This window comes from Cnephaeus nilssonii (genome assembly GCF_951640355.1).
Source record: "Cnephaeus nilssonii genome assembly, chromosome: 21".
Classification (NCBI taxonomy): Eukaryota; Metazoa; Chordata; class Mammalia; order Chiroptera; family Vespertilionidae; genus Cnephaeus; species Cnephaeus nilssonii.
The window spans coordinates 8901987-8920624 of NC_137092.1; the positions used below are offsets into that span (position 1 = coordinate 8901987).

Sequence of the window (18638 nt, forward strand, 5' to 3'; positions counted from 1 at the left end):
AAGTAAGTAGAATTTATTGAGTCAGAGGAATAATTATTTTAATGAAGAATAAAATTGAGCAAAACTATCTTTCTTGCCTTTGTCTCTGCTATACAGTTTCCCTCCCCAGAGGTATCACTCTTACCTGTGTATGTTTCTAGAGATACTCTGCTACACGTATAAGGGTATACATGAATACAGATTTCTCAGTCATGTAGTTTTTCATTAAAATCACTTGTATTTATGTATCTAATTTATTTTAATAAAATTATACTATGTCTTAGAATAATGACTAATTTATGACTAAGAGAACAGTAAAGTGAGATCTTGACTTAAATTAGGACAAGCATTTCTTTCTAGGAGTTTTTTAAATAGAAAAGCAACTATAAGAGTCCAGATAATTAATTTCAAAATAAATGTGTAATTTAAATATGAGAGTGAATTGTGCCAATTTAGTGTTAAGGCATGAAAAACTACCAAGCAAAATGAAAATATAAACCAATGAAGTTTAATAGTTAATCATTTTAGAAATTCAGAAAGGGAATAAAATGAAAATATAAGTTTTATCTCAGTGCCACTCTTCCATTTCCTTTAAGGAATGAACTGGAATCTGTGAGAGAAGAACTAAAGCAGAAAGGAGATGAAGATAAATGTAAATTGGACAAGAGTGAGGAAAATGTATGTTATATTTTATAATAAATCATATCACAAAATTTCCAATCATAAAAGCAATACCACATATCTAAAAAAATGATGACATATACTGTTGAATACATAACTAGTTAACTAGGGACTTTTATAGGCTTTTGAATTTTAAAATATAGGGCAAAATTTGGTTATTTTGCATAGTTTATATCTAGAAGAAAGAGTAGTATATGTCTAAATTTCTTTTATAAATGCTCAATATTTAATGTTGATTTACATTTTTAGGCTAAATAAATGGCTTATGCTTTAGTAATATAGAATATACTGACATATTGAGTAATAAGTTCGTTTTGTGCTTTGGTGGATATGATTTAATAAGTTGAGATAGGAATAAGGTTTTTAGAAAAGAATGCCATGAAAGTGGAATAGTACTAAGTATGTGACAAGATAATAGTGTATAACATATACAGTGGGAGAAAATTGTACAAAAATAGATCAAAGTAGATTGTGAAGGCCTTAACTGTTTTTTTCATTCATTCAACAAATATTATTGACTACTTACTATGGGCTAGGTAGGAACTGTTCTGGGTGCTGACTTTAGATTTTATTTGTTTTGGTAGACAGTGGTGATCCAATTATTATTTTTTTATTTAGGGAAATGATATTTTAATTTCTAAGAATGGAATAGGGAGAGGTGAAAAACACTGGAATTAGTTGGAAGACTATAAAAAATAGTATTGTAAGCTCTGAAGAAAAGCCTTGGAGAAGACTGGTCTTGTGGTTACGGGATAGAATAATCTGGCCAGGCCTGAGCTGCATGTCCATTTGTGGAGATTGATCAGCTTCCCTCAAACTACATGGACTGAGCAGAATCATAGTGGAATTTACACTAAAGGAGTCTTTTCAGGAAATGATGGTGGCCAGACCAAAACATAGGTCCTCTATATAAATGCTCTTAGAGATCATTCTAGAAACATCTGATCCAAACTTGAGTTAGGACAAGCCAGCTTCCTGGAAAAAAACATTTAGTTTGAGACTTAGACTTATAGGAATTTGTGGAATGCAGAGGGGTGGACACAAGTATATTAGACCTATATATTAGGTCTTAAGAGCTTTACTAAGGAATGTCATAATTATATTTACACTTTAGAAAGTTGTAAGACTATTGGTAAAGTCCAAGGGTGAGATGACATAATATTTTTAAGGCTTACAAAGGACAAGAAACATTCTAAGCTCTTTATATATGTTATTTAATTGGAAGTAATTTTTATCTTCATTTTATGAATTAAGAAATCGCAATTCCAGAGCGTAAAAATTCTTCAAAAGGCTACTTGACTAAGAAGTAGTAGAGCTGACCATCTAACATTCTTTAGCCTATACCACATTTTTTCCCCTCAGCTATTTTTTCTTTCAGTTTCATATTTATTAATGAAATTCAACCAGAAAAAATGAATTTAATCTCAAGAATTGCTGTGTAATTCATTACTTTAAAATTTTTATCACAAGCTGCTTCAAAAACTAATCTTGTTTGTGATGAGGTAAAGTGTGAATTTGATGTTTAATTTAAAGTAGAAATCCTCCACTAAGAATATAAATTTATTTTACCAAAGTAAAAAATATTAGTGATTAATTAAGGAAAAAAACAACAATGTATGGCAGGTTGTTAGCATATTGACTCTTTCTATGGTTGAATTTCAATTTACCTATTGAAACAGTTTCTAAGAAAGAATCCAAGTTGCACATATTTCTCACATATTTGGCCTGACATTAAAATTCAATACTCTCTTTTTTCCCAATCCACTACCTTAGTTCAGACATTTATTTCTTTGTACATACTTTATCTGAGCCTCAGATTCCTCATCTCAAAATGGAAATAATATCTATTCTTTCTATATCATTAGATTGTTAGATGGTTTAGATTAACAAATGTTTGTGAAAGATCTAGTTAAGAGATTTATAAATATACTATAGGCCCAGTGCATGAAATTTGTGCATGGGTAGAGTCCCTAGTGCCCACCAGCTGGGGCCCTCCCTTCATTCCATGCTGTCTCCTGGTGGTTAGTGAACATTATAGCAAGCGATCAAACTCCCGGTCGGTCGAACTTCCGAGGGGACACTTGGCATATTAAGCTTTTATATATATAGATGCAAGACAATTTTTAAAAATTCAAGATAAATTTGGAAAGCTAATAAAATATTGCAAAGTGATACTGAGCTAAGATAAGAATGATGAATATCCTATCTAAAAAAAGAGTAATATGCAAATTCACCACCACTCCACTACATCCACAAGCCATGCCCAGCAGCCAATCAGGAGCAAGTATGCAAATTAACCCAACCAAGATGGCTGTAGCCACGGAGCAAGCAGGAGGTTTGGGTTTCCCCGGTAATGGAGGAAGCCAAGCTTTCAGCACACCCTGGCCAGCCTAGGCCTCCACTCAAGGCTACAAAGTATCAATTATAGAAGATAAATAAATCCCAACAAAAATGGCGGCAGCCGCGGAGTTGGAGAGAGCAGGAGGCTTGAATTGCCCCCGGTGATGGAGGAAGCCAAGCTTTCAGCACACCCTGGCCAGCCTAGGCCTCCACTCAAGGCTACAAAGTTTCAATTATAGAAGATAAATAAATCCCAACAAAAATGGCTGCAGCCACGGAGCAAGCAGGAGGCTTGGCTCTGCTCAAGGCTACAAAGTTTCAATTATAGAAGATAAATAAATCCCAGATACCAGGGCCTCTGCTTGGGTTGCCAGGGGGCGTGGCCAGCCTGCAAACCACCACAGGCCTCTCGCCCATGCCCCCCCATGCCCCAAGGGAACCCCCACCCTGATCCAGGACAGCCTTCAGGGCAAACCAGCCGGTCCCCACCCGTACACCAGGCCTCTATCCTATCTAATAAGAGTAATATGCAAATTGACCATCACTCCAACACACAAGAGGCTGCCCCCATGTGGTCAAAGATGGCTGTCCCCATGTGGACACAAGATGGCTGCCACAAGATGGCCAGCAGGGGAGGGCAGTTGGGAGGGACCAGGCCTGCAAGCGAGGGCAGTTGGGGGCGATCAAGCCTGCAGGGGAGGGCAGTTAGGGGTGACCAGGCCTGCAGGGGAGGGCAGTTAGGGGTGACCAGGCCTGCAGGGGAGGGCAGTTGGGGGTGACCAGGCCTGCAGGGGAAGGCAGGCATCAATCAGGCTGGCAGGGGAGTGGTTAGGGGGTGATGAGGCTGGCAGGCAGAAGCGGTTAGGGGCAATCAGGAAGGCAGGCAGGCGAGCAGTTGGGAGCCAGCAGTCCTGGATTGTGAGAGGGATGTCCGACTGCCCGTTTAGGCCCGATCCCAGTAGGCGTGCAAAATTTCATATTCTGTGCAGCTGTATTTGTTGTGGATATCTTTAGTGTGACAGGATTTTTTTTCAAAAATCATTCTTAGACATCTTTCCCATCTCTCAAGAGAACTGCAGAAAAATTTCTGCTCCATTTACAAATAAACAAAGGAAATGTAAACGGGCAGTCGGACATCCCTCGAGGGGTCCCAGATTGGAGAGGGTGCAGGCTGGGCTGAGGGACCCCCCCGTGCACGAATTTCATGCACCGGGCCTCTAGTTAATATATAAACGTGAACACAAAGACAGTTTTTAAAAGAAAGGATACTGAAATAATCTGGGAGTACTGATAAATTTTTTGTTTGTTGTTAATCCTCACCCAAGGATATTTTTCCATTGATTTTTTTAGAGAGAGTGGAAGGGAGGGGGAGAGACAGAGAGAGAGAAACATTGATATGAGAGAGATACATCAATTTATTGCCTCCCACATGTACCCACCCCCACCAGGGCCAGGGATCCAGCCTGCAACCAAGGTATGTGCCTTTGACTGGAATCCAGCCCAGGACCCTTCAGCCTGCCAGTCTGAGTGAGGGCTGATGCTCTGTGCATTGAGCAAAACCAGCACGGCCTGATATTTTTGTAAAAGCAAAAGTTTGAGTTTTATAATTCCATTTCTAAAAGATACTTGTAGAAGAAAATAGTAATTCTGTTAACATTTTAAATCTGATGTCAAATATTATTTTTTAGGTTCGAAGCCTTGAATGTGAAGTTTTAAAAAAAGATAAACAAATGAAGATATTAGAAAACAAGGTAGTATCAAATTGCATACAGGTTTGGAAGTAGAGACTTTGTAACAACATATGTATGAATAGATTCTTTAGGGCCAACCTTTACACTTTTTTTTTGTTTTGTTAATTCTCACTTGAGGATATATTTTTAGGGAGAGTGTAAGAGAGAGAAACATGGATGGGGAGAAACACATTGATTGGTTGCCTCCTGCGTGCACCCCAACCAGGGCCCAGGCTGGGAGGTATGTGCCCTCGACTGGAATCAAACTCAGGTCCTTTTGGTTCACAGGCTGATGCTCTACCCACTGAGCCAAACTGGCTAGGACCAGCCTTTACACTTTTAACAGCCTTTATATAAATCTCAATTCTCCTTTGAAGGATTTGAGGAGTAATGTAGAATTTTTATTGTAGGTCTTTGAAGAGGCTCTGTGTTCAGGATTTTTTTTGCACAATGCTTTAAAGAGCAAAGTTTCATTAAATTCCTCATAGATATCTCTTCCCTTTCGCAAAATTTCGTACTCTGTGCAGCTGCATTTGTTGTGGATATCTTTAGTGTGATAGGATTTTTTAAAAAAATCATTCTTAGACATCTTTCCCATCTCTCAAGAGAACTGCAGAAAAATTTCTGCTCCATTTATGTGAAGTGTTCTTGCTGGCTGCCCATCCCAATTCACTTTTCCCTTCTCTGTACGTCACTACACATGGGTCCTAAACCTAACTTTTCTATATAGAGAGTAGTCCTCTGGAAAGTATAGTTCACTTTCTCTAGTTTTGGCCTCTAATAACACCAATTTTTTTTTCCTACCTAGAATTCTGATTATTAAAATTCTTTATTACTCTGCATAAGAGTTATTTTACTTAAAAATTAACTGTGATAGTTTAATACCTTTTCAAGATTTCTGGGCATTCCACCAAATGTATTTATTTTAATTAGTCCTACATTTTGAGATTATTTAAATTTAAAAGGATTGAAAATTCAAGTTACTTTAATTTTCATTAGCTTATTCAGAAAGAAGGGAGAGTGAGATAGGGCAGTGAGTGTTGTAAGAAAAATATTTAACAGAAAATTTTGTGCTAATGTGGGAGATGAAAATTTTTTTCATTAGAATTTCTTTCTACTTCAATGGAAATTAGAATGATTTACGTATATGTAATGTAGGAACCTTTAGAAATTTATGCTGCTTTTATGGTACTCCACAAATTTTGGGGGCTAATACCTCTTATTCCAGTTCTGCATGTGTACCCAGGTGAAGTAGTCCCTCAAAGTGAGATATAAAAAAAGTGTTCAGCTGATATTTTTTAAACAGGAATTAAAATGTAGTTAGGAGGAGACAGACTATTATATTATTTCTCTCCCCTATAGATAATAAGTACAAGAGGTCTCAGAAATGAAAATGGAATTGTTTTTAAAGTAGTTGAATTCAAATGTTCTTTAAGTATATTAAGAATTGTTAAAAATTTCAAATTTGTATTGAGATAATTGTTAGTAAAATTTGTACCCATTCACATGATTTTAGACATTAATGGAATTATTTAACAATATGATTTTTGAAGTGACTTCTATATTAATTTATGTAATATTTTTATTAGTTTCAAATTACTTATGTTAACTAGAATATTGAGTAAAATAATTATAATTTCTCATTTTTTTAGTGTAACAATTTAAGGAAACAAGTTGAAATTAAAAGCAAGAATATTGAAGAATTCCAACAGGAGGTATGTATTGATTCTCAATATCAAAATTATTTTAAAAGATTTTTTTTCACTTCAGTTTTAGAGAATAATGCTTTCCTTTCCTGTAGTAATTTCAGTCTAGGTAAGGTGGCAGTGCAAATTTGAATCACTTTGATACTAAATGTAATTGTTTATTTTTAACTTTTAACAGAATAAGGCCTTGAAAAAAAGGGGTACAGCAGAGAGCAAGCAACTGAATGTTTATGAGATAAAGGTATTTGGAATCATTATTTTCGTTTTTTAAAAAATAGTAGTAAATAGATGAGAACATAAGAATTTTATTCCTTGTGGTACTTATCTTTCTCTGACTGGCTTATTTTGCTTAGCATAATACTCTCCAGAACTACATGATCTCACTCATATGTGGAATCTAATAACCAAAATAACCTGATGAGTAAAATAGAACCAGAGACATAGAAGCAAGGAACAGACTGAGAAATTTCAGAGGGAAGGTGAGGGTGGGAGAGTGGGAGGGGAGTGATTAACCGGGGAGCTTATATGCATACTAGAGGCCTGATGCATGAAGTTCATGCATGGGTAGGGTCCCTAGGACTGGCTGGCGATCAGGGCTGATGGGGGCAGGGTGGGGGGCGCTCGCTGGCACTGCCTTGGCTTGCCTGGTGCTGTCCGCTTGCCAGCCCCACCCCCTGCCACTGCTGGTTGTCTCCCTCTGCGGGGCGATCAGGGGCTCCTGCTGGCACCCACCTTGCCTGGCCTGGGGCCTGGGGCCTGTGGGCTGGGGGCATCTCCTGCGTTGAGCGTCTGCCTCCTGGTGGTCAGTGTGTGTCATAGTGACCAGTCATTCCACTGGCCATTCTGCCATTTGGTCAATTTGCATACTAGGCTTTTATTATATGCATATATGCATAACCCATGGACACAGACAATAGAATGGTGAAGGCCTGGGATGGGTGGGTACGGGGTGGAGGGGGTCAATGGGAAAAAAACCCCACACAAATAAACAAAGGGACATCTATAATACTTTCAACAATAAAGCTAAATTAAAAAAAAATTATTCCCTTGTAGCAGTTTTCAAACATCATCTGAGATTGTGGGAATCAGTCCTTTTAATTATAAGAGTGCTCATCTGTGACTTATATGTGTTAAAATCATTTAAGCAACTTAAAAATATATGTGTGGGTATGTATATGCATGTAGTCATACTCCTTACCCATACATTAAAAATTAAGGTTGAGCAGGTTTGGGGTGGAGTCTTGGAATCTACATTTTTAAAAGCTCCATATATGGTTATCTTGCTGCATAAAGGTTTTGATAACCACTGAGTTTGTAGGAAACAAATTAAAATCCTGGAATATAAACTCATGATGTCAGGGTCATATTTTGTTTATTTTCTTAGTCCCAATTCCTTGAGATATAATTTACATGTTAATTACATGCATGATTTTAAGTATACAGTTTGATGAACTTTGACAAATGTTTTTACAAACGTAACAACAATCAAGATCCAGGATTATTTCCATTATCCCAGAAAGTTCCTTGATATTCTTTTATAGTTTAAACCCTACTCCCCAGCGGCAACCAGTATTCTGCTTTTTCTCTCTATAAATTAGCTTGTCTATCTTAAAACTTCGTTTAAATGGAAACATGCCAAATATATTCTCTTGTTATAAGGGTTTATTTTGCTCAGCCTGTTCTGAGATTCACCCAGGTTCCTGTTATCAATAGGTCTTTTATTATTTCCAAGTCATATTCCACTGTATGAATATAACAGATTTGTTTACCTAGTTTCCTGTTAATGGACATTTGAATTGTTTCCAATTTTTAATCATTATGAGTAAAGCTTCTATTAGCATTCTTTCACTGGACATTATTTTTTTATTCTCACCTGAGGATATATTTTCCATTGATTTTTAGAGAGAGTGGAAGGGAGGGAGGTGGGAGGTGGGGGAGAGAGAAACATCGCTGTGAGAGAGATTGGTTGACACATCCCCCTTGCCCTGCCCTCCCCCCACCAAGATCAAATCTACAACCCAGGTACGTGCCCTTGACTGGGAATTGACCTCAAGACCCTTTGGTCAGCGGGCTGACACTCCAACCAATAAACAGTATGGACATTTTATTTTATTTTATTATTATTTTTTAATTTTTATTTATTTATTTTAATTTTTAATTTTTTAAAATTTATTGATTAAGGTGTTACATATATGTCCTTATTTTCCTCCAATACCCTTCCCATCCCCCCCACTCATACCCTCACCCCCCTGTTGTCTGTGTTCATTGGTTAGGCTTATATGCATGCATACAAGTCTTTTGGTTGATCTTTCCCCCTTACCCCCACCCTCCCCCACCTTCCCTCTGAAGTTTAATGGTCTGATCGATGTTTCTCTGTCTCTGGATCTATTTTTGTTCATCAGTTTATGTTGTTCATTATATTCCATAAAAGAGTGAGATCATGTGATATTTATCTTTCTCTGACTGGCTTATTTCACTTAGCATAATGCTCTCCAGTTCCATCCATGCTGTTGCAAATGGTAAGAACTTATTTTTTACTGCAGTGTAGTATTCTGTTGTGTAGATGTACCACAGTTTTTTAATCCACTCATCTGCTGATGGGCACTTAGGCTGTTTCTAAATCTTAGCTATTATAAATTGTGTTGCTATGAACATTGGGGTGCATATATCCTTTCTGATTGGTGTTTCTAGTTTCTTGGGATATATTCCTAGAAGTGGGATCACTGGATCAAATGGGAGTTCCATTTTTAGTTTTTTGAGGAAACTCCATACTGTTCTCCACCAGTCTGCATTCCCACCAGCAGTGCATGAGAGGGCTGGACATTTTAAAGTAAACGTCTTAGAATAGAGTTGCTGGGTCATAGAGTAGATGTATATATAGTTTTTAAAGAAACAACCAAATCATTTTCCAAAGCGATTTTACACTCCTTATAGCAATGTATGAGAGGTCTAGTTAGTCCATATCCTACTCACATTTGGTGTTGATAGTCTTTTCAGTTTCAGCCATTCTTGAGGGCAGAACCTAGTTTCTTGTTTAGTCATACAATGTCCTACACTTAGTTTCCTGCTCTATTATTGTAATTTTGAAATTTTAAATAACTTATGAAGGTATATGCTCCTCCTTTTTATTTTGCATCAAGCTCTGCAAATTATATAGCTGGTCCTGCTTATAGGTATAGTAGTATCCATTGTGGTTTTATTTTTCATTTGTTATAATAGTGTTGACCATTTTTTCATGAACTATTTAGTTATTTGTAGATTTCCTTTATGAAGTACTTAAGTATTTTGTCCTCTTTATTTTTATTGTGATAAAATACCCATAACATAATATTTACCATTTTAACCTTTAAAAAAACTATACAGTTCATTTACATTATTGTGCAACCAATCCCCAAGACTCTTTTTATCTTGTAAAAATGGAAATGCTATACCCATTAAATAGCTCCCCATTCTCTCCTCCTCACAGTCCCTGGCAACCACCATTCTCTGACTTAACGACTACTCTATTTACTTCATATAAGTAGAAAAATATAGTATTTGTCTTTTTGTGACAGCTTGTTCATTTCTGATAAAAAGGCAGAATTTTGATAGAGATTGCATTGAAATCAGGACACTGTCGAGAGAGTGAAAAGACAACCCATAGAATGGAAGAAGATATTTGCAAATCATCCTATATAATAAAAGGCTAATATGCAAGTTGACCAAATAGTGGAATGACTGGTTGCTGTGATGTGCACTGACCACTAGGGGCAGATGCTCAACATAGGAGCTGCCCCCCTGGTGGTCAGTGTGGTCCCACAGGAGGAGCGCTGCTCAGCCAGAAGCCAGGCTCACGGCTGGCAAGTGCAGCGGTGGTGGCAAGAGCTTCTCCTGCCTCCATGGCAGTACTAAGGACCCCCTCAGGGGATGTCAGCCTGCCTAAGCTGGCAAGTGGACATCTCCCAAAGGGTCCTGGACTGCAAGAGGGTGCAGGCCGGGCTGAGGGGCCTCCTGACCCCCAGTGCACGAATGTCATGTACCGGGCCTCTAGTATATTTGATGATGATACAACATCTAGCACATAAAAAGACCACTTCCAATTCAGCAGCAAAAGCCAGTCACAGAAGGACAAATACTGCATGTTTCCTCTTATATGAGGTACCTAAAACAGTCAAACTCAGAAACACGGTTAAAATGGTGATTACCAGGAGTTGGGGGAAGGGAAAAGGGAAGTTATTCCTCAATTTGTATGAGGTTTCAGTTATGCAAGATAAATTAGTTCTAGAGATCTGCTGTACAGCATAGTGCCTATAGTCAACAATAATGCATTGTGCACTTACAAATTTATTAAGCCCTGACCAGGTTGCTCAATTGGTTGGAACATGTCCTGTATATCAAAAGATTTTCGGTTTGATTCCCAGTCAGGGCACATATCTAAGATTCGGGTTTGATCCCCATTTAGGGTATGCATGGGAAGCAACTTATCGATGTTTCTCTCTCACTATATTCCTTCCTCTCTCTCTAAAAAATCAATGAAAATATCTTCGAGTGAGGATTAAAAATAAAAAAATACATTTTACCAAATGAAAAAAGGAAAATGATCCAACTATAATCTCCATGAATAAGTAATCTTTTAAAAAAATTAATTTCTCTATTGATTAAGGTATCACATATTTGCATCCCCCCATGCCCATCCCACACCCCTCCCCACGCATGCCCCCACCCATGAATAAGTAATCTTTAAAAGATTCGCAGAACCTCAAAATGAACAATATTGTCAAGAAATCCACAGTATTTACTAATGTTCATGCTACTTTTTTATTTTTTACACAAAGGTCAAGAAATTAGAGTCAGAACTAGAAGGTGCCAAACAAAAATTTAAAGAAATGTCTGACAGCTATAAAAAAGAAATTGAGGACAAAAAGATATCAGAAGAAAATCTTTTGGGAGAGGTAGGAAAATTAAATATGTGTGAGAATTGGTATATTAAAAACTCTGTTTACTAAGTAGCATTTTAAGAGAAAAGTAATACTTAATTTTTAATATGACTTTTAAAAGGTATAATCAATTTATATTAGGGACAGTTTCTTATAGAAGCTAAAAGTATCCTTATTATTCTGTTTGAGTATTGAGTAGTATGTAATTATTATGAAAAGATTAAATGATCATTACAGTGTTATACTGTCATTTCACTTGATAGAGCACCCTATAATAAACCAAAACAGTAATGCATTTTTTTACTTGGCTTTCCTAAATTTCTGGTGTTTGATTTCTGCATTTTATATACTAGCACATGGTCTCTGCATTTTGTATAAGAATATATGGTCTCTAAATTTAAGTTAAATTTGTTTTTTTGTGTTTAATTTTAATAAACACTTAATTGATTTGATAGGTTGAGAAAGCCAAAGTAACAGCTGATGAAGCGGTACGATTACAGAAAGAAATTGATATACGATGTCAACATAAAATAGCTGAAATGGTTGCGCTTATGGAAAAACATAAGGTAATATTTTTCTTTTTGTGTAATGAAAATTATATACTGGAGCCATATTTATGCATAAAATGGTGAAATTAATATAGCATTCTGACTTATCAGAAAAATTAGTGGTAATTTTCTCTGATAATTATAGATATTTATAGTTATAGATATAATTGTGGATAATTATAACTGGAATGCCCTTGATCTCCCATTTTTCTGGGTTTAAATCTTAACCACACAAAGCTTAGCTTGAGTGTTACTTTGAGAAAATCTCTTATGATGGATGGAAGTGGTCATTCTTTATCTGAATTTTCCTAGTATTCTCTTATAGCACTTTCCATTCAGGATATGTGTTTTGTTAATATTTGTATCCTCTATGTGTGTCTAACATACATGAGGCTAAATGAATTTTTATCAGTGGAATAAATAGATGAAAAGCTTAATGTTTGTTGTATTTGTGAGTGTGCTCTGTTTTTTACTGTTGTTTAAAGTAATCATTCTGTTAGCAAATTAAGCCTTATTCTCTTCAGGTGAGCTATATCTACCTATTCATCTTTAAAAATTGTTGCTGCGATAGAACATTACTATGAGGTAACCAGTGAGGATTAAAAAAAACTTTTTAAGTAAGTTTGTGAACTCATAGATTTAAACATATTTGGTGTATTTCAGTCCAATGCAGTTTTTATATTTGTCTCATCTTTGGCTAGTGGGAGCCTCTTCACACTGGTGGCAAGTCCTTTTGACTTGACTTTAATAGTCCTTGATAGCTTGCTTGCTTTCTCTTATAACAACATTTAAGACTCATCATGTATTTCCTACTTCAGATCTGGAATCAGCCACTTTTCTAAGAGGTCCTGTTTTTAAAATTAAGAAATTCAGTGTTTCCAATTAAAAAGAATAATTTCTTGCTCATGTGTTGTTATTTCCAAGACAGTTATCTAGGTTTCATTGTTTATATAATTAAAAAATTTCAAAAATATGCTTAAATATATACATCACTTAACTCATAGTCATTGTTTTCTTTAAATTTTAAATGCACAAGGATACCAGTCATATTAAAGCATATTAAAGCATAATCTATTTTGGTTCTAAAATGTTTTTTCTGTTTCATATAGCACCAATATGATAAAATCGTTGAAGAAAGAGACTCAGAATTAGGACTTTATAAGAGCAGAGAACAAGAACAATCATCGGTGAAAGCATCTTTGGTGAGATACAGAATAAATAGTCATAAAAGCCAATTTTCATGTTAACGTGACTGCTGGTAAAGAATAATATTAAATAAAGCCATAATTTTTTGTTGTTGTTGCCTCCTGCAAGCTCCCCGACAAGGGCCAGAGCCTGCAACTGAGGTACCTTCCCTTGACCAGAATTGAACCTGGGATCCTTCAGTCCAAGGGCCAACACTCTTATCTACAGAGCCAAATCGGCTACGGCTTGACATAATGTTTGAGTTGTAAAATAAAAATAAAAATCTTAGATCTAGAAGGAATCTTATAGTTAAATAGGCTTCCAATTTATTTTTTGAAATGGTGGAATGAACTCTTTTTCCCCCAAAATGAATGCTTATAAACTACAGTTACAAATAAGTTTGGAGCTCTGATTGAGATTGGAAGAACTGGGAAGGGGTAGATTGGGAGAGGATGAGGAGGAGAGATATATAGTATTAACATTTCTTTAGAATCCTATATCATAAAAGCCTAATATGCAAATCGACTGAACAGCAGAACAACTGGTCGGTGGGGGGGCTAGGCCAGCCGCTTGCCAGTCTGCGCTGGCCCCATCCCCCCATCGGTCCGCTGGTAGCCTCCCGCAGCAGAGGGAGTCCTGACTGTGACTTAGGCCCGCTCCCCAAGAGTGGGCCTAAACCATCAGTTGGACATCCCCTGAGGGCTCCTGGACTCTGAGAGGGCACAGGCTGGGCTGAGGGATTCACCCCCCCCCCCCCCACCGACTGTGTGAATTTTCATGCACTGGGCATCTACTAAACAATAAAACACTTGTAAAAATGAAATCTTTAGTTACGTTCAGGTAGCAGTTTTCATATTAGTAGGCTTAACGTATATATATAAGTAATTTATTTCTCTATAAAATTAAACTTATTTGAAACACTAGTTTGCATTTATATGTATGTAAAAACTTTGTGTTTTTTTTTTCTTTAGGAGGTTGAACTAGCCAATCTCAAAAATGAACTTTCGTCTCTTAGGGAACAACTTGAAATAGAAAGAGAAGAAAAAGTAGGTGTTGTGGCATTATAAAGTAACTAATTGTAAGGTTTAGGTGCAGCCTTATATTTTTGTAAATATGTAATATTGGAAAATAATATGATACATTTGAATAACTGGATTAAAAAATAGAGCTTTTCCCCCATTAGCTTTTTTTTTTTTTCCAAAAGTATTTATAATTTAGCTTAAAACCAGAAAGTGATGCCTCCTACTTTGTTCTTTCTCAGGATTGCTTTGGCTATTTAGGATCTTTTGTAGCTTCATATACATTTTAGGATTGTTTTTCTACTTCTGTCAGAAGTGCCATTGGTATCTTTTTTTTTAAGGGGCAGCTCTTTCTTTTAAAAAAATATTTTTATTGATTTCAGAGAAGAAGAGGCAGAAAGAGAGAGAAACATCAATAATGAGAGAATCATTAATTAGCTGCCTCCTGCATGCCCCCCACTGGGGACTGAGCCTGCAACCCGGGCATGTGTCCTTGACCATAACCGAATACCCAGGACCCCTCAGTCCGCAGGCTGATGCTCTATCCACTGAGCCAAACTGGCTAGAGCAGCCATTGGTATCTTGATAGGGATTGCATTGAATCTGTAGAAGGCTTTGGGTAATATGAACATTTTAACATTATTAATTCTCCAATCCATGAACACTATAACTTTCTTTTGTGTGTGTGCGCACGTGTGCGTGTACGCACACGCGTTTTGATTAATTCCATCAATGTCTTGTAGATATTTTTCACTTCCTTGGTTAAATTTATTCCCAAATATTTTATGTCTTTTGATGCTATTGTAAATGGGAGTGTTTTATTTATTTCTTTTCAGACAATACTGTTAATAGAAGTACTGTTAATATAGAAGTACTACAGATTTTTGTATGTTAATTTTGTATTCTGCAAGTTCACTGAATTCGTTCATTAGTTTTAACAGATTTTTGGTAGCATCTATACGTTTTCTCTATATAAAATTATGTCATCTGCAAATAGAAACAATTTTATATCTTCATTTCCAATCCGATGCCTTTTATATCTTTTTCTTACCTGATTTCTCAGCAGGCCAGTGGGGAGGGAAAGTGGGGGTGAGCAGGCCAGCAGGGGTGGCAGTTGGGGGTGAGCAGGCCAGCAGGGGGAGCAGTTGGGGGCGAGCACACTGGCATGGGGGGCAGTTGGGGGCGAGCACACTGGCATGGGGGGCAGTTGGGGGTGATCAGGCTGCCGGGGGGCATTTGGGGGCTAGCAGGCTGGCGGGGGGGCATTTGGGGGCTAGCAGGCTGGTGGTGGGGGGCAGTTGAGAGCGAGCAGGCCAGCAGGCAGAGTGGTTAGGGGCAATCAGGCAGGCAGGCAGGTGAGCGGTTAGGAGCCAGCAGTCCCGGATTACGAGAGGGATGTCCAACTGCCAGTTTAGGCCCGATCTCTGTAAACCGGCAGTAGGACATCCTTTAAGGGGTTCCAGATTGGAGAGGGTGCAGGCCGGGCTGAGGGACCACCCCCCTCCCCCCCCATGAACGAATTTCATGCACTGGGCCCCACTAGTGTGTGTGTGTGTGTGTGTGTGTGTGTGTGTGTGTGTGTGTATTTTACTTGGAGAATTTAGTCCATTTACATTTAAAATAATTATTGTTAGGTAAGGAATTAACTAATGCCATCTATGGTTTTCTGGCTGTTTTGTAGTTCTAAAAGTCAATCAACCTATCCAGTGATTGATAGGATATATAATAATGGCAACTACTGGTATATCAGTTTACAGCCAGCTTCTTTCATGGTGAAGTGGGTTCTCTGGTTAGGAGTAGCACTATGGGAGAGGTACCATATTGTACACAGACATTCAATGAGGATAGATATTGACATAGACATTATGGATAGGTAAGGCAAGTTTTCCTAAAGTTCTGTGCATTGGAACTTTCCATTCTCTGATATCTTTAAGGCTCCCAAGGCTGTAACAATTCTTTTTTCTAGATGATTGTCATATTAAAGACCTATTACATATTCTTTTGAATAGGACAGGTTTCTTTTCTTTTTTTTTAAACTACTGAATAGATATACCCTAATCTCCAGTAAAAGTGATGTATTATTTCCCAAGCATTTTTTGCTTTTCTATACTTTATCTTTCATCTCTTAATCTCATGTTGAAAGTTCATTATTTAAGAACAACACACAGAGAAAAAGTGAATTATACCCCTAAAGGCACATAATATTTCGGATCTCTTAGCAGCTCTTTATAGTTAGTTACCTGTGTGTATTTCCTTACTTTATAAATCTGGTCCATCCACTTCATTTTATGAATGAGAAAGTTGTGATTAAAGTTTTTAAGAGACTTACTCTTAAGATATTTGAAACTAAATAACATTCCTGTAGAGAAGAACTAGTTCATTTTTCTATTTACTTTTTATTATTTTTATAAAATTTGTAGGTCAGTATTTTTTTCTTGTTCATACTTTGATAATAGAAACATTCATTGTGGTAATAGTAATGATTACATTGTATGTACTTGATATTCATTTTTAATAGGAAAAACTCAAAAGAGAGGCAAAAGAAAACACAGTTACTCTCAAAGAAAAAACTGACAAGGTAAGAGTTTTATATAATTTTCAGTTTTCTTTATAACCAATTCATTTTCTAACATTTACTTAGAAAATTTTTTTTGTTCATAAATAGGAAAAAAACATTTAAAATATATCACACAATTTCATTTCCTAAATTGTTTCTTGCTATTTATTAAAAAGCATTTGCTAAAAACTTTAAAGCAGTTGTCACTTGGAGATTTAGAGAAGTTTTCAACCTTCTATAATTTTAATTACAGTATTATTTTAAATTAGGTACATTTGTGTTTCTTGAGCATTTTCTAATGTTTAGAGGCAAAAAATTTTCCTTAAAAACTCCAAAGCTTATATTTAGATTATGTCTAGTTTTGGGTTTGAGAGGCCTAAATAAAGGATATCCTGCTTTTCTTACTTAAGTCTGAACCAATCGAGAAAGACAATGAAAACCAATATAATATCTTTGTTATTGATAAGTAATATTGGAGAATGTAGCTTTTATTTGAAGGTAAGGGGATTTCTTAATCCTCAAATCCCAAATTAGACATATTTGTCTACTTTGTCACAGTAGATCTGAACTGGGACAAGTTATCCACTTAAAAATGGCTGCTCTTGTAAAATATACGGCATAAAGGGGAGGAGAGCAGAATGTGTATCTTCCTCTGGTATCAAGAGTAAGAGTAAGGAAGGGTTTAAACTATATTTGTCCAGTTTCTCCTTTCAAATTCACTAGTCCAATTAAGTTATTATTCTTCCCCTAAGGAAACAGAGGTTAGGAATGTTACCCTCGTGTTGCTTCCTACACATGGAAGGAAGCACCACGTATGTGGAAGAGGGATACCCCTCCCTCAGCTTCTAACACATTACAGAAGAATTCTAAATGCAAGTTTTAATGATTAAACATTCTTTCTACACAGTGATGTAGTTAGTCCTAAGTCCCCACAGAGGTTGCTTTTGACTATAAACTGAAAGTGACAGTAGTTGAGAACAGTTGAGTTTTAGGTATCCAGCGGTCGCCAACCAGTGGTTCGCGGACCACTGGGTGGTACGTGAGGTCCAAAGGTTGGCGACCTCTGGATACAACAATTTTGTTGTATTTGAGTTCAAAGAAAGAGAAGGAAAGAAATAATATACCATTGGATGAACATTGAGTGCTTCATATGTTCCAAATACTGGGTAGGCACTTTAAAAAATATTTGGAGAAATTATTGTCATATTAAAATTAGCCAGCAGAATTAGGTAATAGTCTAAGGGAAGTGTCGGATAAAGATAAATAAATTGGTTAAACTCTAATATTTATTTCCAAATATAGAATGTATTCATACTATGCAGGTATATATCCCAATTTGTTATAAAGTTGTTTTGATTCATGTATAATTCCACTAATATATGCCTATTATTTATATCTATAATCAAGTAGATTAGTAAATGCCTTATATTGTGTCTGGGGTCTGGATATATATGGAAAATATTGAGAAAATGAAAAAAGAAATAATGTTAATATGCTTTTATTTGCTATTCTTTATTCCAAAATTATGGAAATATCACAAGTCTATATAATAATCATTAGGTTTATCAAACATTTCTGAGTTTGGGCAAGTTACTTAACTTTCTCATGCCTCAGTACCCTCATTTATAAAGGGGTAATAATAGTACCTATTTCCTAAAGTTGTTATGAGGATTAAATGAAATAGTATTTGTAAAGCATTTAAAATAGTGCTTATTAGCGCATAGGAAATACCATATAAGTGCTTAAAAAGTACAACAGAGAAAATCATGAATGTTCTGAATATATGCATCACTGGAAGTGTAACCTTTAGAAAAGAAGGTAACTTGTAGGAAAGTGCATACATTTCCATGATGTATTATGAAGAGGGTTATTTCAGTATTCTAGAATGAGGAGGGGCGGTTGCATTTTCTTTTAGGCTACCAGGCTACCCAGGAAATGTTAATTCTCCGACATGGCCACATGGTGGTGTAGTTGCCA

At 36.5% G+C, this 18638-nt stretch overlaps 1 protein-coding gene across 1 annotated transcript in view; it reads left to right on the forward strand.

The window, feature by feature from the left end:
• The window catches only part of SYCP1 (synaptonemal complex protein 1), a gene marked incomplete at its 3' end in the record, with an annotated part of 71184 nt that overhangs the window by 39827 nt on the left and 12719 nt on the right, over nt 1-18638 (forward strand). The window contains exons 21-28 of the mRNA XM_079761740.1: nt 576-657; nt 6383-6445; nt 6615-6677; nt 11251-11367; nt 11808-11918; nt 13010-13102; nt 14057-14131; nt 16623-16682. Of these exons, the coding sequence (XP_079617866.1) occupies nt 576-657; nt 6383-6445; nt 6615-6677; nt 11251-11367; nt 11808-11918; nt 13010-13102; nt 14057-14131; nt 16623-16682 (664 nt within the window). The remainder of the gene's footprint in view (nt 1-575; nt 658-6382; nt 6446-6614; nt 6678-11250; nt 11368-11807; nt 11919-13009; nt 13103-14056; nt 14132-16622; nt 16683-18638) is intronic.